The sequence below is a fragment of the Antennarius striatus genome, chromosome 5 (assembly GCF_040054535.1).
Source record: "Antennarius striatus isolate MH-2024 chromosome 5, ASM4005453v1, whole genome shotgun sequence".
Taxonomy (NCBI): domain Eukaryota; kingdom Metazoa; phylum Chordata; class Actinopteri; order Lophiiformes; family Antennariidae; genus Antennarius; species Antennarius striatus.
In genome coordinates this window covers 20,760,406-20,785,205 of record NC_090780.1, presented here as the reverse complement: position 1 = coordinate 20,785,205, position 24,800 = coordinate 20,760,406, and the positions used below count along the sequence as shown (strand labels likewise).

The window sequence follows — 24,800 nt, the reverse complement described above, 5'->3', positions numbered from 1 at the left end:
TTATGCATAAAGGATGATTGTACATCCTGCGCTGAGGCGTCAGACACTTTCAGCCATTCTCGATTCAATATTTATAGACCTCATTAAATGAAAATGCATCGGAACTCATTTAGATGAAATGAACAGGAAAGCGATAAACACAAATTGAGGAGTGCAAAAGGAAAGCAAAATATTTAAAGGGAGGCTAATAATAATAATAAAGCACATTTTTAAAAGCTCACCGTTACTCCTTTTCAACACTTGTAAAAACTGTGTGAAAGTTAACGTCAGACCCAAAGCGCTTGACCTTTACGTCTTTAGAGCCATTCTCTCAGCTCACTTTGCAACCGTCCTACAACGGTGTTCCTATTCGTCTCTGGCTGGACCATCAGTTCAGGCTGGCTGGCGTGGTTTGTAACAGGGAGAAACTGACTCAGTCTGCAGGTGACACCAGAGGAGGAAGAGGAGGAGAAGGAGGAGGAGGAGGAGGGATAAACAGGGAGGAAACAAGGACAGGAAGCAGCGTGGAGACCAGGGAGCTGTGAAAAGAGGGAAGTGAATGAGACGGGGAGGAGGAGGTGGTGACAGGGTGAAGAGTCAACACCAGGGAGGAGAGAGGGGGCGTGGACGGTCGACAGGTGAACACGGTGTAGATGGATGTGGTGTGTGTGTGTGTGTGTGGGGGGGGGGGGCAGGGTGTGCAGTTACTCCCAGCCATCTACATTATGCTCATGAAATGTTTCCACATAAGAGCTGTTTTAGCCTCCTCTGGGGTATTGTTTTGGACCTATGAGCAGGAAGAGACAAACAGTGTGTGTGAGTGTTTGTGTGTCTGTGTGTGTGTGTGTGTGTGTGTGTGTGTGTGTGTGTGTGTAGGACTCAGTGGTTGGCAGTCACGCCTGCTTGCCCGCTGTATTTTAGCGGCGTCCGTGCCGCGCTATCCGCTCTGTTGGACAGCATGTTCTCAGCCGTGCGAGTCCAGAGAAACATCCGAGCAGAATTCCATCAGCCTGTCACATGCCAGCGTGGACGGCAGGACACACCAAAATGTACCGGATACCCTCTGATGCACACACACACCCACGATCTTGCGTGTGATGGAGACATGATTGACGCATCAAAGATATCAGATTTTGAAAAAGCTATATCCAGTATAGAACTTGTTGGTTGTTCTCTTTCACCTCACACAATAGAACCAGCCTCTCTCTCTGGTCCACTCTGTCTAATAGTCTAGACAGTAATTCATCTCCAGTCCTCTCGATTTCTTCACTTGAATTAGAAATACCCAGATTGTGCTACAGGGATTTGACGGTCTGATTGCTGTGTCTAGTTATTTCATATTTTAAAGTAATCCTCCACCTACGGAAAAACCACGTCTTCATTCGACAGAGACAGAACTCTGTGACAGCGACGAGGAAAAACTGCCTTTTATCTGGCAGAAACCGCCAGCAGATCCAAGAGTCGAGGTGGGCAGAGATCGGGATGTACCATAACCTTGAAAACCGTTCGTTTTCCCATAATTCCACATCCAGGACATCCTTAATTTACTGTTTTTATTGCATGAGCAGCTCAGTCATTTTATTTTGTGTCAAATCAAGCAACTTCTGTGCATTCAGCAAGTCCTCCGTTTAAATTTTAACACTATAGAGGACTTGGTTCGAAACAGTGATGATTAATTCAGTTGAACTGAGATGCTTTTGTTCAGTTCAGTGAATCACCAACTTCCTTTCTGAGCATATTCTATGTTTTAACATTTCAATAAGCATATTTTCTGTTTGGTCCTGGAGCGTCAGCAGTAGAATCTAGTGTCGGGTATTCATCGAGCACGCTCAAACACTTTTTTCTTGATTGAAGGACTTTGGGTTGGTTTATTGACCTTCATAGCTGCCAGCATGGAAAATGCCCTGAGACCTCGTCTTTATTTATTCAACTTTTCTTACAAAAGAGATGCTGTATTTTTTCAAAGCGTCAGATGACAAAATGAATTACATGCACTGGGGAACAAAGACAACAAATAAGCCCACATGAGTTATCGGCGGTGTTAGTCTTCCTTCGCAGTGCCCGTCTTCGTATTTCACGACTGGAGTGAATAAACCCCATTGACGTATATTCAACGCAAGCACATCTTTTGTTCCGATGGCTGACTAAAAATTGTTCCAATTATATTAAATCTGATAGCGTCATTTAAGCTTTTTCCACCTGCTTGCGACAGAATCTAGAATCTCCTGCCAGCCCCCCTGTTTAGCCCCACATTGTTTCTTCATCAGAATCTAGTCTCAGCTTTCATCTCCATTTAACGGTTTAGCAGATCAGATCCCACCACCTGATTTGACTGCGCTTTGTGAGCTGAATTATTAACGAATAGCTCAGAATTAATGAATATCTTCACACTAAGTTGATGTTGAGAATCAGGGTCATGGTCCCGGCCCCTCATGGGTTTATACTAGTAGGCGGTGAATGTTAAACAGAGAGATACCCTCACAAAGAATCAAAGACGTTCTTCTGACGGCGCCGTACAATGACGACGCCTCGCAAACCACGTGTGTTCCCATGCCAACTGGCACCACCACGGCACACGAGGCAAGAGACGGGATCCTGCGAGACCTAGCTGGCTTTATTGTAGAATTAAGATTGAAATTAATATATGCGCCATCTGTGGACACACTTTCTCTCTCCCTAGCTGAACTCGCTCCTACATAGACGCACACACACACACACACACACACACACACACACACACACAGAACGGAACACGTATGGATTCATAAGCAGTCCTCTGCAGTCCGTGTGGCCTTAAGCCCCGGCTTCTCCCGACTGACATCACCAGAGACCTGTCAAAGTGACAACAATTAGCCGGCTCAGTTCAAGCTAATTGAAGTCATTTACATAATACACGCCCGCCATCACAATTCATCTGCGGACTGTTCAAAAAGGTCTGTGTCATACCGTCACAACCCCCGATGTTAATCCCCCGTCCGTCTTGATAGATGAACCCCAAAGTAAGCCGATCGCTTATCTCTCACACGGGCGTGTCGTCTGCTGGGCTTTGACATGAAGCTACTGTTCACATGTGCCAACACAGACAGACGCACAGGCGTCGTCCAAACTGCGGTTACCATCCGTCCCGTTATGCATTCAATTACCCCAGGTTGGAAACAAGCGGCCTAACGCGTCAGCCGATTGGATCTTTACGCTTTTATTGGCCTGTTGTTTGGAAGCCGCTTTTGACAGGGCGCTGAGCGATTAATTAAATAGATGGCGTGATAAAACGCTTGCAGTGCAGAATTCTTCATGCTGGATTTCTGAAAAATCATGCTGTCATAGCTCATAGCAGGCAATCTGATCCCCGTGTGATTAATGAAACTGGTTTGTCTTGTTATCAGCAGCCGGAGTTGGAGAGATAAGATCAAAGCACATACATTTCGAGTCTTAAGTGTAAGATATGGTGAGTGTGTGTGCATGTGTGTGTGTGTGTATGTTCATAGAACATGTTCTATGTGATGTCATGTCATATCCTTTTCCTTCTACCCTGGAGAATCTGCACTGATGCGCTCAACACGCCGACGACACCCTTCTTCTGTCCTGAACCCACGGTCCCATCAATTCATTCAGGTCTGCAGCAGAACCAGCACCACCCTATGACCACACTCTGCACCAGTACTCTGCATACACCCTGATAGCGTGTGTGTGTGTGTGTGTGTGTGTGTGTGTGTAAACATAATCCTTCTTCTTTTGTCTCAGTCAAGCAGATCCCTCCAAATGTCATTCAACTGTGTGCTTCATGCGTTTGGCAACAGAGCATGGAGCACAATCGACCCGGTCGGCCCTAATGTGCTTGAAAGCTTCTCCTCGTGTTTTCTCCGGAGGAGCCGAGGGGAATGCTGTTTTGACATTCCTATCTGCCTAGTTTGGGAAAAGAATGTTATGAAAAAGAATTACGTTCCCTCCTGTGTATTACGGTTCAATAACGGACGTGCGGTTTGTTTTGTGGACCACGTTGCGGCAGGGAATCAAATGTGACAGCAGGAAAAGTGAGATATTCCGAGATATTTTCTGATGGATACGGGTTAATCTTGAACCTGCCTGATGTGTCAAGGATTTGCGAATGCTCTGTGGAGTAAATGTCAGCGTGCCACCCTCTGATTCCGTGCCTGCTTTCTCCTTTCTGTCCGTCTCTGCAGTGAGGTTTGAGGATTGCCAGCGCAACAGAGAGGTGGGCTTTATCAGCAACGACCCCAACTTCAGCGTGAGGCCTGATGGAACGGTGTACACCGAACAGGAGGTGGCTAACCTGTCAGAGCCTGTCCAGTTCATGGTGACGGCCAAAGGGCTCCATGACCCACACATCTGGGAGACGACCGTCAAGTTGGCCCTGGCTGGACATCCACACGCTTTATCCCTGACAAAAGTAAGGAGGAAGGAACAATTGTGGAATATGAAAAAAGAGGGGCACTGAGAGCAAAGCAGTAAAGGAAACATTTTTTTTAATTAATTTTTGACTTCTAAGCATTTATAATTTGCAGGCTTTGTCCCTGAGTCCATCTTTACCGAGTCAGACTTTGATACACATGCACAATCGAACAGTAACTGAGACAACAATGACCGAAACCAACAAAAGATGGCTATCAAATGACTGCGGTTCTGAGAAACTGAAATATTTACGTTTTCCTTTAAGTGAGATAAGAATAACTTCACAGACGTTCAGCTCATGCAAATCTAAAACAGACCAAAAAGAGATCATTCTGAGCAATTACGACGAAATTAAAATAGATGGTATTGATATTGAGGGTTAAAAATGGCAAAATCAACATAATTCAGTATTTAAAGTTTCTTTAGGTAGCATTTCCTCATCGTATTTTGATGATTTAGCAACAGGTTGTGAAAAGGGATTTAAACAAATGGCGATTTCAGATTTTTGTCTTAATTATTTTCAAAATTCCCCGCATGACTTGCTACACTTGGCGTGTATGACTTTTGTACTTTCGAAGAACTGAGACGTGGTTCTGATTGCTAACAAGTTGTAGTTCATGATAAATATCGTAAAATTTCTACCCCTATAATTTTTACTAGTCCACTTGTTCAACACCAGTGGACTTAATGTTCAGTCATGGCTCTGATCATGAGAAAGAAAGAAAAAAAAATCATGTAACTAAAGCAATTGCAGAGTGGGGATTAAGATTCTGCCCACTCCTGACAGTCCAATAATGGAGAACGGGAAATAATTGACATTGATTGAGCTAATGTTCCACTCTGGCAGAGTCTGCGAGGACCAGGTGATGTCGTTTTAGTCTATAATTATGTTCTCTACATCGTGGAGATTCAATAACCGAACAGGAAATAAGTGTGTTTCCTGTAATCACGTGAAAATTTTAAAACTATTACATGTACAGTACAGAGTGCTTGTTTACAGCAAAAACCATTTACATGCATTCTTGTCACTTTTCCTTTGCTGTAGAAAAGATGCAGGCGCTGCAGTTGAATTTAGTCCAGTAGAATTTGGTCCTGAGGAGAGAGAAGACAAACTCCCAGTCCATTAAGAGCGGAACCATACAATTAGAGTGATTGGAACAATATGGTTAAGTAATATAGAATTGAAAATGTGAAAATGATTTGGTTCAAAAAAAATGTTTTTTTACTTATTTATGAACACAATGGTCAATACTTGGAAAAATTGATAAAATAGAAGAAACTGGGAAATATAGATGAGTAAAATTATGAGTCAGACATTTACCATTCATGACTTAGAGAACAAAACATTTAGTTTGGTTGGTTCATTTTCTGTTACGCTGTGTACCCTCCAGAATTGAAAATCCCTTTAACTGTCTCTATCCATCAAATGCTTTTGAATAATTAGTTTTTAAAACAACTTCCCTAATCATTCAAAAACTATTCAAAAATATTTCTTACTTCATGGATTGGTGGGCCAGGAGTTCCCAGCACGTTAAAAACAGACATGAGCAGGATTCTTCCACGTTGGCAGCATCGCAAGCGATCCGATTATTTTTTTAATCAGTTAATCCATTTTATTTTAGACTTCTAGCCGCTAGCATCTCCTCTCGGCATGGCTGTACTCAGGCTATTAGAAATAGAGAGTCCAAACATTGGGCTGATGCCCCCCCCCGAAAAAATAAACAAAACAAGATCCTTGATTTGCATTCAAAGACATTTGTTGGGCAAAAGTCAGTTAATAACAGCTTTTAAAGTGTGTCAGTGAGCAACAGCATAAATGAAGCAGTAGTGTGTGAGAACATGGTTTAATGTAGCAGAGAATGATCCATTTGTTCTCTCCTTGCCTCTGTTTTCACCTCCTCCTCCTCCTCCTCTTCCTCCTCCTCTTGTCTGTCCTGTCAAACTTTATTAGAAATTATGAAATCACAATTACATGCACCTTATGTATCTCGCCTTTTGTATTTGATCATTTAACTTTCATTTCTGTCTGACACGTGGATGAATGAATCATCGTTAGCTAACAAGTCCATTAATTAACCGGTGCTAACCAGCGGGCATCATGATCGACGGCCGCCGTTAGACGTAGCGCGACCACACAGGAACGCTTCCGTCAGCTCTCTGGAGAGAAACGTGATTGAACTAGCAGTGGACTAGTTCTCTGTGGTTACCTGTGTCACAACGGATTCAGCTACCTGTCAAGTTTGTTGAGCAAAGTCTCTGAGAAATGACAAGATCATTCATTCGGCCCACCGTGACACTCAGCAGCACAAGTCCCCAATCTCGCTAGATGTTATCATGAACTGAAATAAACTTGCAGGTTAGTTGAGACGCTTTCCTACCAGAGGTAAAAACTGAAGAACTGGAGAACTGAACTTTCCCGTATTTGTTCTCCATTGATAGATAACATTATAAACCAGAGAAGGCAGTAATTTGTTTAACGTGCGTGCTGCGTGCAGTTTATTGCAAATACTCTAAGTGATTTCTGACAATTCAAGTGTTATCAGTTCCACGCAGTGTTTTTCAACCGCGTCGTCCAATTTCCTTCACCACTTCAGCAAACACACACACACACACACCTGTTATCTGAACCCATCTCTTTGTTCTGAAAGTCAATAGTTATTTTAGAAAAGAGGTAATCGGGATCACATCACCGCGCCACAGCCTATCACCTTTGTGTAATCAACACGGCAAAAGCGGCATATATCCTCATCTTCTGATTGGTGGTTTAAAACGAGCTCAAATGCGTTAACTTGCATAGATAATGTGTGATTAAAAGATACGTGTTAAAGTGTATGTTTGCTTGAGCTTCCGTCAGGCAACTTCCTCTCTTCACCTGTGATTCTTTTTTTTTGCCGTCTAACATCTGAGAGTCGACTTTGATTCGCTCTAAATAACGGACTCAGTTTCTCACCGCGTTGTGTCAGTAGAAGAAATTAGCATACTTGCAATGTGCTCCCAATGATTAGCCTGCTAATTTTAGTATTTAATTTTCAGGTGTACAATACCACAGCAATTGAAGTGGAGAGCATCTTTGGCCTGAGTGCCTTTTTCTGCTTTGTTTGTGTGTTTGGACTATCACACCTCACGCAGGTAGAGCCTCTCGTTGAGTGCTCTCCAACTCGTGCTGATTTCATGGGACATTGGTTTGCCTTCTCCACCAGCTTAGAGCCCATCAGTTACGCACCACTGGATTTGGAGTCGACTGGTTCCCGGAGCGGGTTTTAGTGCTTACTTGATTTGCATTTTGACCGCACTCTCCCCCAAACAGCCTCACCTGTTCAAGGTAGATTAAAGCGAAGACCGGCAGTTGGGTGGAACGTGGGACCCCCGGGGGTCTGATGGTCATGGAAAAGCATCCCCCTTTGGGAGTGGATGGTGGGATTTTGCTGTGTGCTTTAACTTTGAGATTATATCCTAATCGTGTTTACAATCTGCATTGAAAATCCGCAAGTCTCTACAGGCAAAGAGCAATCAGAATTCAAATTTATACTTTTTATATGAACTGAACCTTTTTTTATTCAGTTTAATTTGCTGGGAGAACATTTTCTAAGAAGGACATTGGTCTAATGTCAGATAACAAAAGGAACTGTTAAATGAATATATCCAAAGACCCAAATCAAATGTCTCAGAGTCCCTCTGAACAATGGCAAGTGAGCACACATTGTCCCTGTTTGCTACGCTGATAACCTCCAGATGTCAGCTCCAGGGCTCGGGGGCTGCGGGCCTGGAAAATGCCCGAGCAATGTGCAAGCTGCCTGGGAGCAGAGGGAGGCCAGCTGGCCTTGGCTGCCTGAGGGTTTCAGAGATGCACTAACTGATTCCTTGTCATGTGTTCATGCACCCACACATATGTTGATGCATTATTTTTACACATTTGTGTGTGCCCACATACTTACAACAAGGAAAGAACACATGAGTTCCCATATGTTAATACAGGCATCGCTGAATACACTCAACATCCCCACACTGCGTTCAAACACTTCAGATCCCACAATCCCCAAACTCTTGTACCCACGTAGCTTCCAAGAGACCCATGGAGAGCCTCTCTTTCTTTCTTTTGCAACTCTCGGATGTACACAAGTCAGGTGTACACAAGTCCGATGTACACAAGTATGCAAATTTTAATTAAACAGTAATTGAACACATTAGCAGTTAATAACTGAAGAAAAATGAATGAGCCAAAACACTCACATTTTTAATTTTCTATTCAAAGGAATCTAACATCACATTACTAATGTGATTAGTTATGCGGTGGTTAGTAACAGAATGTGTGTATTAACATCTCTGTCTGCACAACAGTAAAGCCATTTGCAGGAAACGCAGACATGATGGTTTGTTGGGCCTTCTGTGTCCGTACTTTTCAGATGGAACAACATCGAAGCCGTACTTTAGCTGATTTTAAGACAGCGTCCAGATATTTTCAAATAATGTCCTGTTTTATTGGATGACACGGCGTGACAGAGTGTGGCTTGAGCCATGAAAGAAAAGCATTGGATATTAAATGCTGCTTTGTTGGTTGTTGTTTTTTTTAATATTGGAGTTAGTAAAGATTCCAGTGTGATTCCAAATTCCGGGTGTAAGGATTTATGGTCCTTTAACGACAACTATTAGAACTATAATAATTGATGTCTAAACTCTGCGTCGTCATTGTTGTTGTGATGTTTCCATGTGGATTCCTGATGTTGCAAGATGCTCATTTCTCTACGACCAATCAGATAACTCCGCCTCGTTATCTTCGGGATGCGCTTGCCTTCGTCAACGGGTTGATTTGTGTATAGAGCAACTATTCATTGTGTTTCCATTGTGTTTTTCTGCTGACAGCCAGGAAGGCAGATAAGGACTTTATCATGGTAGGAGCACATTGATTCAGCGTAGATGAGGGAGAACTGTGTTGTGGCATCATGTGTGTTACAAACCGGCCCATTTGCAGTAAAGCATAGACAGCCTGATGATTTATTGTCATCTGGAAGAGACTGCTGCGTGTTCCTTCCTCTGTGGCATGTTGTTTGTTTTTTTTCCCATCTTCTTTTGCTTGTTTTAAATGCTCAAACATTCACACACACTCACAGGCAGAGACTAATTCCTCCAGCTGTGTGTGTGTGTGGGGGGGGTGGGGCAATCCTCCCCCAGCGCCAGTTTGTACCTGTGAGTGTTTTGGATGAGCGGTGCTGGAACGAGGGGTTATCTTATCTGGGAAACACATCTGGTCCCCCTCGTTTGTCTTTCCGTCCTCTAACCATCCTCCCGGTCACGCCGGTCCCTCTACGTCAGCCTCCCGCCTCCCAAACCCCTCCGCCCTCGTCCGTCCAGAGGTCCACAGCCGGCAGCCCAGACCTGTGAGCTGTGAACGTGTGAAGTTAAAACAGAAGTGTGTTCTCAGGTGTAGCTTGCAGGCTGCATATCAATAGGATGAACTATCAGCCTGGCAGCGCGCACGTTGGTTTCCATTGTGTGTCTTTGCCTGCGTGGGGCGCAGCATTGTGTGTTTGGAAGGTGTGATGAGCAGGAGGATTTCCACAACGCTTCAGGTGACAGCTGCACACTGCCAGAGAGTGAACGAGTGTGTGTGTGTGTGTGTGTTTGTTTGTGTGTTCGCGAGGGGAAGGGGGGGGGGGGGCACATCGACAACAACAATAGGATTATGTAGATTACAGCAAAACAACTATTTTACACAGGAGGACACCACAGAGGATCAGGTGAAAAAACAAGTCGTTCACACACCCTTCTAACCCTTGTTTCACCAGGCAAGATGAGTAATAACACAATCTTCTTTCTGCAGCTGTAGCTGGAGGGGTTGTGTGTACACCCACATACAGTCCTGCCTGAGTTACCCCATAATGCTATGGTTTTGAATTATGTTCAAAGATACCACAGCTTCAGAAATAAGATGCGAGCACAAACGTGCTAACAAATCATTGATGGATCCGTTCTTAGGAGTACTTTAATAATTTAAAAAAAAATTGTGTACAATATGTTTTAATGAAAGAATAGCTCAGTTGGGTTGCTTGTCCTCTCAGAGATCGCTGAGTCGACGTAACTCCAGGGCGGATTCCCGTTGCTATCATCTCCTCCCCTGTTATTACACTGATATTTCATCATTATCTGCTTTTTTGATAATAGGCTCCTGTCAAGGCAGAAAGCATTACACCGTTGTCTTCAGCCGGTACAGAGACTGCCTGGATGGGATGATTTTGTCTGTCTGAAAATTCTGTGCAGGAATGCAGACAAAGCACAACACCTCATTGTATTTAAAAAAAAGAAGAAGGAGAAGGAAAAAAAAGCCCAGCCATATATCCCGGTGAGGTCTGGCTTTCTTCGACAGAAGCTAAAGGTTTCTGCAGGATAAGTGTGTTTTGCCAAGGGCCTCATGAAATTTGATGCAGCAGCAGCATTCAGGAAAAGGTTTTCATTTCCTTGTGTTTGCCCCTCTGTCACACTCTCAACGCGGCTTTATTGTGAGCTCGACCCAGTATTTTAGTTTCAATTTTTAGCAGGGGAGAATGCTTGTCATTTCATAGCATTTTGTAGATTCATTTTCCCACCTGATGTGGCAAAACAGCGCTCTTCAAATGATAACGTGAGCAAGTTGTTCAGTATAATGTGTTTTTTTATTCCCTTTTCAGGCTGGTATTGAAGAAATGCTGTCAAGGGTCTGGGACCCCCAACCCAGAGTTATCAGGTTTTCTCGAAAACATCAGAGGAGCTCTTCTGCCAATGGGCTGAGGCGACAGAAGCGAGATTGGGTCATCCCGCCTATCAACGTACCTGAAAACTCCAGGGGACCTTTCCCACACATGCTCGTCAGAGTGAGTCGCATTTTATTTGATTTCTGCAAAACGCAGTGTTTTCCTGATATGTGATGGTGTATACAATTTATACACACACGTACAATAATGATGTCGCTTACAATCACGGTGGGACCAAGGGAGTCAGCACTGTCTACAAAGAATGCCAAGCCTGCATAAAGTGCTGTTAGAAATCATATAAAAATACTCTTTATGCTCAGTTTCAGTGGAATAGATCTAAGAAATGTTTGGGATTGTTCTGTTTCTGTGGTGCTTTTGTTTTTCTTTATGTAGCTAGTGGAATATTTCTCACACTGCGTTACATTTATTTGAAATTACTGCACGTCTAACTGGTGAGTGGTTCTTGTTGTAAGTTAAGGGAGCAAAAAGTAAGTTTTTTTAAAGTACTTTTGAAAGCAAATGAGTTGATTTTGTTACAAATTTTCAAATTGCAAAGGATTTTTTTTTTTTTTTTTGTGGTTATGAGTCTGTTGAGTTCAATCTTGTGTGTAAAGAGAAAATAAACAGGAATAAAGCTTGGCTAGTGATGTTCCAGAATCACAGTGAAAGTAAATGTCACACGACAAGCGTCTTCATCACCCATCCGACAGGGCCTGAGGAATTGTTTTCTGTATATTCATGCTTAAAAAAGTCAGAGATCCTCACCGCTGTCTGCAGATAAATGAAAAAACAACAGAGAAAAAGAACAATTTTGCAAAATAGCATTTACAAGGTGTTACTCTATTCATAGGGCAGAGTCAATATCAATACACACTAAGGGACGAAGCTAAAGATTCAATCAGGCTTCTCCTTCTGAATTTTATAATGAATTATAAACATAATGGAAAAAGGGAAAATGTGAAAACCAAGTTAATGAAAAACCCACAACACTCATTTAAATGCTTATTTGATCACTATAATTAAAAAGAAACGGTTTTCCTGCAAGACTTAACGGCGGTTTTGGCTAAGATGGTAGAATGGTTCGTCCAGTAACCTCAAAGTTGGCGCCCAATCTCAGGCATTCTCCATCGTGTGCTTGGGCAAGACACTTCATCCACCTCCACCTCCACCTCCAGTGTCTCACACTGGTGCATGCATTTTAATGTATAGTGCCTTGCGAAAGCATTGCCCCCCCCCCCCCAAAAAAAAACAAAACTGTTTGACGTATTGCCACATTTCAGGCTTCAAACTTAAAGATAACAAACTGAAAATATTTTTCAAGAATCACCAACATGTGACACACAATTGTGAAGTGGAACCAAATTTATTCAACATTCAAAAAGTTCTTGTGGGGGGCCACTGCATGTTTAGTATTTTTTAGAGAGGCTGTTGGTGAAATTTGTCAACCATGTTGCCGTCAGTCTGCCCCAACATACTGTGATTACAGAAGTAGCTTAGAACAAATGTGGAGTGAAAGAATAATGGTTTCAGTGTGTAGTACTGTGAGTGTTTAAAAAAGCGCTATATAACTCCACTCCATCGTTATTTTTAAAAGAACTGAATATAAATAATTTCTTTTTTTCACCTCTACCCCTCAAAAAAGATTTGAACAAATGGTCAGTAGTTTTGCGTGAGGGGAACACATTTTTCTTTAATAAGAACCCGTTTTTAACATAACCATGGTTTGGTCCACATGCATTATTTATACACCTGACCCCAGCACACGAAGGCTGACATTTTTTCGTGCATCTCAGTTTCACAGTTAAAGAAGCTTTCGAGTCTTCACTCCTAAAATTACAACAATATAAAGAGTAAGCATGAAAGTAAATTGTTTTTAATTGCTACCTTTACAAAATCGAAAACTCAAGTTCTGGTGAAGACTGATAGACACACACACAAACACACACACATATACAGCATATACTGTTTGTATATATGACACGTAAATCCATAAGGGAGGACCACAAGTGGTGCAGCTTTGATGCAATTGATCTACCATTGTGCACGAATGGAATATGTCTCAGAGCTCTCGCTGAGAAATTGCCTGACATGACAGATATAAGTGTAGTGGAAATGTGAATTATCAGAGTTAAATAACTTTGAGGGAAGGCAATAAATGCTTCCTTTCAGAAAGCAGCGAGAGTAGGCGATGGAAAGGTGAGAAAATGGGGATGGGCTGATATTGAAAAATTGGAAAAAATAATAAAAATTGCCAAAATTTGCAAGGGGTGAGAGAGGCCGACATTAGTTTCAGGCCATTTGTGACATTCTCATCTCAAACGTCTCCTGCAGCACCTACACTGTGGCCAATGAGGCAAAACTGAAGGAAAACAATCTGAATATGGGAGAAAAAAAAAGACTCTTCTTTCATTTAACTGGCCCTAAAACACCGAATCCTTCTCTGATACACAGTTGGGACGGCAACACGAACAATATGAGCAGAAAATAATTGAGCACATTGTCGTGGGTTGTTTTAGTATTATGTGATTCTCCAGCCGAGGGAAAGACTTAAGAGAAATGTCCAAGTTAATGGTTCCTTTTCTTCTCTGCATGCATTCGTTTCCATGGAGGCAGTGAAACTGTAATGATATGTAGTCTTTATCACACATTCATGTTCTCGTAGGGGTATGAAGGTCTTAAGGTGAGGAGGTGAACCGGGATATTAGAGTGCACCTCACCATGATTTGTTTCACCTCATTATTTTGAATAGCCCATTAAAGTAGCGATCATAGGTAAAATAATATGGTACACTGAATGTGTCACAGATAGAACGGCTGGGGGCTCCTCATTTACTGGGATTTTTATCAAAAGCAAACAGACGCACACAAACAAAAACAAATTACTATGTTTGCCTAACATTCAACTTAACTTTCTACACTTTGGCAGAAGAAAACTTGATGCTTCCCTTTAGAAATACACAAAATATGTGACTTGTGATATTCTTTTTTTATTCTGTTTACTGTGCCAAAGCAGATGGAATATATGTGATATAGGTGTCCGTGGGGAAGCCAGTTAGCTCGCTGATATTGTAATGTGTGTGTAGCTGTTTGCTCAGTTCCCAAAATGAAAACACGCCGACTTATTTACAAACTCATATTGCACGGCGTATTTCATTACAGCTGGTAATGAGCTCATAATATGCTTTTTGGATACGGTCGCTTTGTTTGCAGTTTTATTACGTCTCTTGTGCGTTGAAATACATTGTGTCCATTGCATCTCATTTGTGTGTGTGTGTGTGTGTGTGTGTTTTCGCCAACAGGGGTTTGTGAGGCAGCGGGAGGAAATGCATACCAGTTCACTAGATTACTCCAGAACAACTTTATCCAAAATTAATACTTAACCAAATGTTTTGTGGAATTAGTTTTCACGTGTGTTCTGCGCTGCCGTCCAGCTGCCAGACGGTTAAAACACTTTTACTCGCATTTATTCTCCTCTGAGACACACGGTGTTCCTCCGTAATCCCTCCAGCATGTTCTTCGGTCGGGTTCTCCGCTCCAGGCTCTCCTCCTTGTTGGACTTGCCCAACAAGATCCCAAAGGTCAACCCTGGAGACTTCCCAACCAGATGCCCGACCCTCCTTTCCACATGATTAAGCAGTGTCTGTTTTACTTTCCACCTTATCTCTAAGGCTGAACCCAGCCGCCCGACTGAGGAGGCTCATTCTGGAGGCTCCACGTTCTGACTCAAAGATGTGATGTTTACAGGTGATGCGTCATATTGTTGTTAGTCTCATTCATATTCCTTGAGGTTGTGACAGTTCAGTAATTGATGATAATGGCCAACGCAGCGTAACATATGTAAAGAGATGTCAGTCTTCATTCTCTACGATATGAACCATGTCATTCCCGCTTGTTATTAACATCAAGTAAAAATTAGAATTTAACTAACCAGAACCATCAAAATGTATGCAATGACAATAATAGTAGAATCTATCATTATTACAGCAGCAGCTGTGATGGAAATACAAAGTTCAACTTTCAGCTTCAAGGAGCAGACAGAATGTGTTGACACATTTTTCAGGTTTAAATCAGGACATCCCTCTCTGCCTTTTCTCATGACACCATCCATGGTCTGTTTCCCAGAATCCCAGAGTTTCTCATTGCCGAGAAATCCACAGTAACAGGAAGGTCTCCAGGAGTAAAGTTCCCTTTAATCCTGTTCTATATATTTCCCCTTTTTCATAATGAAGTCCCATCTCCTCCAGAGGAGATCAGCTGGGTAGTAAACCAGACTCTTCCTTCAGGGTGTGTGACTACATGTTGGGAGTCGTCCAGAAGGCACGATGCAGATTGCACAAGTAGATGAATCAGTGTTGATGAGCAAGACTTTTCTGAATCAGGATCAACTTTATCGGCCGAGTGTGTGAACAGATACAAGGAATTGGACTTGGGAGGCGATCAAGCAGCTTATATCAGGGGTGAAACCAACCTGCAGAAAAGTTTCCTGTCCTTTTCTTTGGTTCCAAACACATACGAGTCCTAAATGGAGGTCAAGCCGGCGCCGATAAGTTTTCCAATGCACTCTGTTCCTATCTCGTTTGGAGTCTGATCTAAACCAGACAGTGATCGATGAGCAGAGAACAGACCGGACGATTGCAGCGTGAAACCGTGTCAGCAGCTCCATAGGCAGGTTGAACCTTCTGAGCTGATGCAGGAAGTATATCCTCCGCTGTGCCCTTTTTTATTATAGAGGCGTTATTGGAAACCCACTTTATGTACTGGAAAATTGAGGATTCTACTAAGGAAACCCATGTTGCTCAGTACGTTGATGTGGAGGTGTTCAAGGCTGTCCGTTTGTTCGTGTTGTCTTTGGTCTGTCAGTGAAGTCTGCCTCTACTTCACGTAAAGCTTTTTATCATGCAGAAGAGCATTATTTGAAGACTAATGATACTTCCGCACCGATTCATCTTTGGTTTATAGATCTGTCATTATCTGTACTTTACCGCTGAAGAATTTTCTATCTGTTTTCTTCTGACTTTATTCCATCCATCCATTTGCTCGAAGAAAATTGAGGTGAATATGCAGTAATTTTAACTAATCCCACTGACGTTTTAGTTTCATTTAATCTCATTAAAATGTGCATTTGGATACATTTGTATCCTTGAACAGTTGATACTTCAATTAAAACTACACACACAAGTACTCAAATGGAAATAATTCCAAATTTACTCCAGTTGTAAACCTTTTTTCCCATTTTCTGAACAGTCTGTGGTTTTTTCCAGATAGTTCAGTTCGTAACTATCCCTGCGGTGCAGTTTAACCTCCAAAACAAAACAGTAGTTTTGCAGAAGCAGTTTTAGTTTCTTTCATTCAAGCTTTCTGCAACCACGAAAACAGACAATTTATAATTTGAAAAAATCTTTTCAGCCGTCACCGGCCATATTTTGTTATATGGCCGGTGGATAAACTCACAAATCCAAAGTTTGCTGTTTGTTAGTTGTATGAACAAAGAAACACGTTTTTTCTAATGATCTTCTGTTAAACACCTTTTTATAACACGGAGGCATGTATGAGGTTCATTCCAGATTCCCTATCACTTAACTCTATTGAATGGTCATTAATTTTCAACATTTACTATCATAAATTTAAAATAAAAAAAAAATTGCTGAATTGACTTCCATTGAACACGTGGGCAAGTGGAGCACAGCTCAGGATACCAATTACAGACATGTAGAATATGAATTCCATTGTTGTATTGTTTATGTAGGAAACTGATATAATGGGGCAGGCTACATTTAAAACTTGAACTTGTGTTCAGCAAGTATCTTCAGGAACGATATATAAAGTAATGAATACGATCTGAACTATAAATTAGCCCCAGGCATTCCGTTACGATACGTAGGTAATTGCAGCTTTGTTATTCCTTCCTCCTTGTTTCCACAAGCACGATTCATTTGAATCATAAAGGAATTGTTTATCTCTAAACATGCATGTTGTCTTTTGTGAGCTGCTCTGTGCCTGTGGGGGCATGTGATTGTGTTGGTCCGTGCCTATCTGTGCTTTTGTGTGCACGTGTGTGTATTCTTTGTCGTTCCCAGCATCCCCAGTTCGACAATTAGAAGGTGACAGTCCCATTAGAGCTGGCCCGGCACTACAAAGGCTGGATCCCGTGGTAACTGACAACGAGCGCTGCCTCTCACTGAATAGCTGTCAGTCTGCCCCCCCTCCCCCCCTGTCCACTGCGACCCCTCTGGCAGCCTCCCCTCTAACCACTTGAACTCCCCTCTGGACTCTCATTGGCAGCCTTAGCAGGTCCCTGAGCCAAGCGCACCCATCCTTTCAAGCCTGGCCTCCACCTGATTGGTAGGACCCCCGCTAGCCTTGGGCATGCCAGAAGGGCTTTCAACTGGCCTCAGGGTGCTGCTGATTGGCCAGGATGTCAGGCCTGCATGTCCCCAATGGGAGCATGTGGCAGCAGCTCGGGTCGGAAGATGCAATTTGACAGTGGTGGTAGATGGATTGGAAAAGTGCAAGAGCAGCAGAAAGCTCTTCATTCCCACCACTACTCCCAACCCCCACCCTCTGTGTATTGCTCTATCTATAGCTATGTCAGTACTCCACCGCGATTTTCCCTTTAGTCAGCCTTCCAGCATCCAACCATGTCTCCTCTTTAATTATCTTGTGGGACATTTCTCTCTGCATGGAAGAACATGTAGTGTAGTTTACCTGTCACCATTGTGTTGGGAAGCCTTGGGATGAGCAGCAGAATGGTGATATTTAATGAATGGAGACTCTCCAGGGGTCTACGGACTGTTTGAAGAAGGAAGGACAAGATCATCAGCCTCTGCTTCCTCCATTCGCATCGCGGAGCCGGAGAATGTATCCCTCTTTTTAAAGAAGACACAATGCCTGTATTTGCTCTATTATTCTCCCCTCAGTGTGAATAACAGGAATTAATGCCATTGCTAATGCAGAGAGAGACCGCTTCTCCACATTTTAACAGGATTCCCAACTCTCGCAGAGCTCATTTAATTTGCATGGTTAATGCTGTAATTGGGTTTGTGAGTCACTTTCTTAAGTTTCATTAATATTTGTTCCCCTTCCAATTCTCTTAACAGCAACTCCTACATTTCATTTCTCAGTCTGGTTTGTAGTCGGAGGTGGAGGCAGTGAAATATCCCGTGAATGCATCTCATCTATGAATGAGCAGACGTAAACTCGTGAAGCCCCTCAGAGTTCTTTTTCTGATCGAGATAACAATGAATGACATTCAGCATCGAAGTCGAAGGATATATACGTTTTAGAGAGAAACATTAGAAAAGGTTTACGGTGAAAATTTGTGAGAATCCATTATCTATATGATCATACAGAAAACTCTTTCTTCCAAAGATGTCATATCAGCTTTAAAAGTGAGCCAAAGTTTTGTTTGAAGGTTATTTATTCAATACGCTGCCAGCATTCACAACACTTTCTGGTGTTGATTAAAAGAAAAAAACACATTGCAGTGCTTTGCTGCTGCTTTCTCAGATGTTTTCTCCTAAGCCACTTCTTTTCACACTCACCTATAACTGGATTGTCTTTTCTTCTGATACATCGCATTAAAACGGCTCTTCGGCGGGAAGAAAAAACATTGCCTGCGAAAGGTCTCTGCTTTGTTTCCTTAAATTGTCAAGAAAAAAAAACCCTCCAGTCTATTATCTTTAAATCCAAATCCACTTCACAGAAACATCACCTCAGGAAACCCAAGAAACTCGAAGGATTCCATTCAAACGATCGTGATAGAAAATGGAGAATAATGCCTGAATAACGGAGTCGGCGCCAGAGCAGGCAAACCTTCCTCGGGTGGTGAATCTTGCTCTTTTGTTTTGATGGGAATTTCATTGCTTCATTCCCACTGGGAGAAATGGGAGGAGAGTGAGCGACGAAAGGAGATATTACTGTAGACAAATTGTAATGGTAACGCAAAAACAGACAGAATGGGAGAAGACTGACAATGAAAAAAGAAGCATGTATGCGACAAAAAAAAACACAAAAAAAAACATATTTTAAAGTGGCATGGAGCTCGGCTCATTTCCCATTCTGTTTCAGATCCATAACGGACTAGCATGTCTACGCGCCAAGGCCCAGATACGACGATGACTGTCAGTGACTCTCATTTGAGATATATTAAATCCTGGCTCTCTGCAGCTTCTAATGGATCTCCTGTGACTGTTTTTAAACCAACCATACAATTCCCGTTTCACTGCAGTGCCAGGCTGACAGGTTTTACCCCTTTTTTCTTTTTTTTTTATCACCACACTTCCATTTAAAGTTGTTATTGTATTTCATGTGATAGAAAGTTTGAAGGCTGGTTTAAAAAAAAAAAAAAAAAAAGTAAGGTTTCACATTTTTCCATAATTGGAAATTTTGTTTCCGTTTAGTCAGCCCATCTCTCTCTTTCATCCTCTGCGTTCCTATTTTCTCCTCTGTCGTTTTGTTGGATGTTTGTGTGGATGGCCTATCAGACTATTTGAGTTCTTCTTCTCCATCAAAAGCAGGGCATATCAGCTTTGAAGAGTGACAGGCACACAGCAGGAGGGATCAAAGCAATGCAAAAATGAAATTTAAGAAGAAGTTAAAAAGCATGTAGTTTTTGCCATTTCCCTCATGTTGAACAAAAAGAAAACAGATACTGTATAACAGCAGGGGAAGATGAGACATTATCAAACACAGAGATTTTCAAGGATGCCAGTGTCATCGAGACGTGTTTGATAAAGCTTTTTACCGTAGCGATACTAGTGTTTGCTGCAACTCCGTCATTCACACAATTGCAAAATTTCTATTGTCAGATCTTAATATTCTAACCTCAGCGGTGACACTGAAGTCAGACTGCTCAAGACGGGAAAATCAATAGTCTATTCTGGAATGACAGTGTTATTTTCTGCCTTGAAAACCATCCTGTAAGGTGGCAAAACCTGCAACCATTCAAAAACCTGAGAACATATTTTAAATCCATTAAACAGCTTGTCAACAATTCCTCATGTGACAGACAGCAGTGTGAGAGACTATCTAAAGCAAACTGATTTTAAAAATAAGAGCTTCAGCTAAAATGACAGGAAAAGTACTATTATTAGATATTTATTTATTAATGGAAACTTTTCCATTTAAAGACAAAGAAGGATAAAAAGCAGTGAAGTACATGCAGAGTGGATTGCTGTTGTTTCAGGTAGGTGTTCATTTGCATAAAGAGTCACGTAGTTATTCGAGTTTTATAACAGTTTTGTGCATGTGAAAGGTGGGCCTGTTGCTATGAAAAAAAATTTGCATTACAGCAATTCTTTGTTATTGTATACAGGGTTATAACTTTATAGCACAAGCATTATGATGATGATCCTTTTTTGTAGTCCTTGGACACCATCATTGCAGTTCAACTTCTTCCAGTATGAAGTCATCAGTAACTGCTGTGTTGTCAAAGTAGTTTAGAGCTAAACCATCAAGAATCTCCTGATTGTTTTCTTCTTGCAATGAATCCACATATCCTTGTCTTGACCCGAAATACTTGACCTGTTTATTTTCATTTGAGCAATTATATTTCAGAGTCAATCCATTTTCTTGTAGACGATCGCAATCATCTTGCTGCAGAAGGGAATCAAACCCAGAATGTTTTTGCTGTGTCGTAACATTACTACCTACTCCACCCTCGTGCCGCCCTCCGTCCAATCCATCCAATGGGGTCTATAAGCAGAGCAGGCTTGTGGGTATGTGAGGTGTCATGTCTGAGCCTTCTATTAAAGGCATCAGATATTTGGCAGATGCTGTCTTAATTATGGTTGACAGCTACGACGGCTCAAGCGAGAAGGGCTCTGTGATCATCTGCTCCTGGAGCGTTTGATATCACTTCCTCCACTTTCATCAGCAAAGGAAATGACATTAACTTTTGATTTTTGTTGATTTTGACAGCTCCGGTGGACAAATATCATTTTATGAAGGTATATAGAGATTCTGATGCAGCAGCCACAACCGGGTGTTTGTGGTTACATAAGGTTAATAACTGGAATGTGATGATGGAGGAACAAAGTATTTTAGTATTGTTCCAATGCTTAGGTTTTATATTAGTTTACAAACTGAAGTATTTTGAGAAAACTGAAGTTGCTACCATTCCCCTGTATTGTATGTGTGCCAAGGACAAAGAGTCCAATATTCAGGATTAGTTTTTAAGCCTTTCAAATCCCCCAATTCTCTCCATTTGTTTAATAACCACAGTTTCTCCTAGTTGTTTTTTCCAAATAAAATGTCTTCCTGCTTCATTTTACCTGGCTGTATTACACGCTGTGAAAATAAAACTGGGGAAATGTGAACACAGTCTCCTCCGGTCTGTTTACCGGAGCTTTTTTTTTTTTTTTTGTGTCTAATTTCACAAAAATGTGACTGTCTGAGGGGTTAAAAATAATAGTGTTATAAAAAATAAAAACCTTCTTCTTGGCAGTCTGGTTTGCTTATGTAGGTTGGATTAAGGTGTCAGTATTAAACTGAGACTTTTTTATAGCCGGTTTAAGACTCCTTGTAGTACATTTACCATCCATCAAATGGGTGTCCTTACACCCCTCAAACCAAGCTGTTAAAAACTGCTGTGTTGTGGAAGTTTTTTAGGACTGGACTCATGGTGCCATCAGGGAAATTTACTTTTTCACTTAGTACAATCTAGATTGCTGACTTCTTCTTCTTTTCACTCTAAACAAATAGTTATTGTGTAAGGATTAAGCAAAAATTGTAATTAAAGCACAATTATATCCGCTAATTCTAATAAGTTAACAATAATAATGAAAGAGATGGAAAGATTTAAGTTACTGTCATCCAATCAGGATTTCATGGTTAAAAATAAAGCTATGACTTCAAAATCTGTCATTAAATTAACAAATTAATTGTTGTTTTATTGTTTTGTTGTGGCAAAGGAATTTTCAACTGGCAAATTACAAAATAACACACTTTTACTGTGAAATTCTTTCTACCAGCACGTTGAAAATCCCTCATGAAAAGCAAGACTTGATTTACGATGCAACCTCATATGCTTTCATTTCATGCCTCTGTTCCCAGGGAATACTCAATATGCAAAACCCACAATAAACCGGACCCAGAGATTACGCCGCTAAACAAATAGATTTTATCAATCATGAAAAATGAAAAACTCCATCCTGCTAAGTAACAGTGAGGGAATAAAAGGCCAAAATGCAGGCCTGAATAAAGAATGGAATGAGTAAAATGTACGGTGTGTACGCACAACAAACAACAATAAATAAACTAGTGAGAAGATAAGCAATGTGGACTAAAACTTAATTATCATAGAGGTATAGGAAAAGAATTGTCTGTAAAAACACGTTTTCGTCACAAAACATGTCAGCAGGCTAAAAGAAGAAGTTTCAGATGCATCTTAATACATTAAAAGATAAACTTTGCATGTAAAAAACATTCTTCCTTTTGCATTAAAGCTAGTGACTTTGTTTTAACAAAGCGTTCAAACTGCAGCTCTTGTCTGTCTGATCGTATGCTTTTTCCCTACAGCTCATGTATTTAATTCTTAATGTTACTGTACATTTATTATTTCCCTCTACTCCTACAGTTTTCATCTACATCTCCTCCAGCAATCGAGAGGAGGTGCTGGGAGACGAAAGTATGAATCAAAACTTTGGAGATGCAGAGGAAATATTTGGGTTTTTGAGCATTTGTAGACAAAAGTACTACAGCGGTTAGTCTCTATCCAGAGATTTTAAACCTTTGCGATGTACTTTAAATAGACAGGTCAAACTTGTTGCTGCTTACTGAGTGTCAAGAATGCTCTGGTATCAAACTAAATTAGCGACCCCAATTTCACATGCAATTCTGACATTTAAAGACGTTAGGTGGCAATAACAAAGAAAGTGTTTGTAAATTCATTCAGTCTTCTTATTGTGTTGTATTGATGTCGAGTATTGATTACCTTGTCCCGTGAGAGGTAGAGGGGGATTGTGTAATCGCCAGTGTTTGTTTGTTTATCTCTAAAACTCATAAATGGACTTTTAGCTGAAGGATAAATGATGGATATAAAACCAACGAAGATTTAATTAAAATTTGATCTTGGTATGGATGCAGTTTCTGACTTTCTTTCACTTTTTTCTTTTCAAATTATTAAGAAAGTATAGCTGGATATAAATTGAACCAGACTTTTCCATACTGACGATAAATAAATTATTACATATGGTAGGAGTAGGTTTCCAGGGTCATGGAATTTTATTTTTTAACTATTACTGATACACTTATGTTAAATAATAGTGACAAGATTAAATAGTTGAGGCTTTGGTGAAGATGGCTTTGGTGTTTCTGCGTTCTCTCTAGTGTCCTGCTGTGGCTCTTGGTCCAATGTAAACTGTGGGTGGGGTGGGTATTTCATGTGCCCTGAAGGCCGTGTGAGGTGACTGTGGCGTCAGAGAACTATAAAAGAAGGAGAGGGTGTGTGTGTGTGTGTGTGTGTGTGTGTGTGTGTGTGTGTGTGTGTGTGTGTGTGTGTGTGTGTGTGTGTGTGTGTGTGTGTGTGTGTGTGTGTGTGTGTGTGTGTGTGTGTGTGCTTGTGCGTCAAGCCAGAGGTCTGTAACACAAGAACCATTAATTGCAGACGAGACACAAAAGAGGCTATCAAAGAGTGTAAACCCCAGATTCCCATTATCATGCGACATTAGCCCATAGCACACAGTAGCCTCTTGTGATCCCATGTGAGCTTGCAGCACGCTGTCCTTTAATGACTTCCTAGTTGAATGATTGTTGTTTCCGACGAGGAAAATCGCTGCCAGGGAAAAGAACTACAGTACATGCTTTCCAACGCGCATAGCAGAACGTTACTTTATTCGCTATGCAGTGTTGCTAAATGAGTCAGACATGAAGTGAAAACGATGAAACATCAAAGTGTTTGTGTAACAGGGTGATCATACAGGGTTGGATCAATTAAAGCACATTTGGACAGACTGAAACTTCACAGTACGCTAATTGGACAGCCCGCCGCTATGCTCAATAAATGAAAATGTATTTGTTTCCATTCCTTTCTGTCTGTTTTGTGCGCCTCGTGTTACACCACGATGAGATTAGCAGAAACACCGATTCCTCATCTAATTTTCCCCCCAATTCCCCACTGCCTTCATTCTGTATGTCTCTCTGGCTCCATCTCTCTCCATCTTTCTTCTCATGCGATAGCTCATCCCACAGGATCCCAGCAGTTGTCAGTAATCAAGGAAATCACTCTCAAACAGCTACAAATAGGTCACTTATCTGATGTCTGATCTGGAAGAGACAGACAGCCAGTTAAGTCCCTTGAATCTGCCTCCCTCTGCTATTTGTAGCGTGATTAGCAGCAATTCTATCTGCCAGGAGGTACTGAAGTAAGAGAGACAAAGAAAGACAGTGAGAAAGAGCGAGAGAGAGAGAAAGAGGGGGAGAGGAGAATTGAAATTCCAGCTTACATCATTAGCATTCTGTCCAAATGGCTCAATTGTGTAGTTGTCATTCATGGGATTCCCAGGACTCGGAGGAACCATGCTTCTTCATTTATCCAATTTATTGATATAAAGGCTCTTCATTAAAAGATCTTGGTAAATGTGGCATCTGGTCTCGAGTGGCCTTAAGCTAGCGTGGAAACAAGAGGCCATGTGACATATAAGAGGCGCCGTCTCCTCGCAAACACGCCGGCTGCTTTAAAAGTTGCACT

General features: G+C 41.5%; 1 protein-coding gene across 1 annotated transcript in view; it reads left to right on the top strand.

Annotated features, from left to right (window-relative positions):
• The window catches only part of cdh4 (cadherin 4, type 1, R-cadherin (retinal)), a 171,966-nt gene that overhangs the window by 105,063 nt on the left and 42,103 nt on the right, over positions 1-24,800 (top strand). The window contains exons 4-5 of the mRNA XM_068316285.1: positions 4,161-4,387; positions 11,052-11,234. Of these exons, the coding sequence (XP_068172386.1) occupies positions 4,161-4,387; positions 11,052-11,234 (410 nt within the window). The remainder of the gene's footprint in view (positions 1-4,160; positions 4,388-11,051; positions 11,235-24,800) is intronic.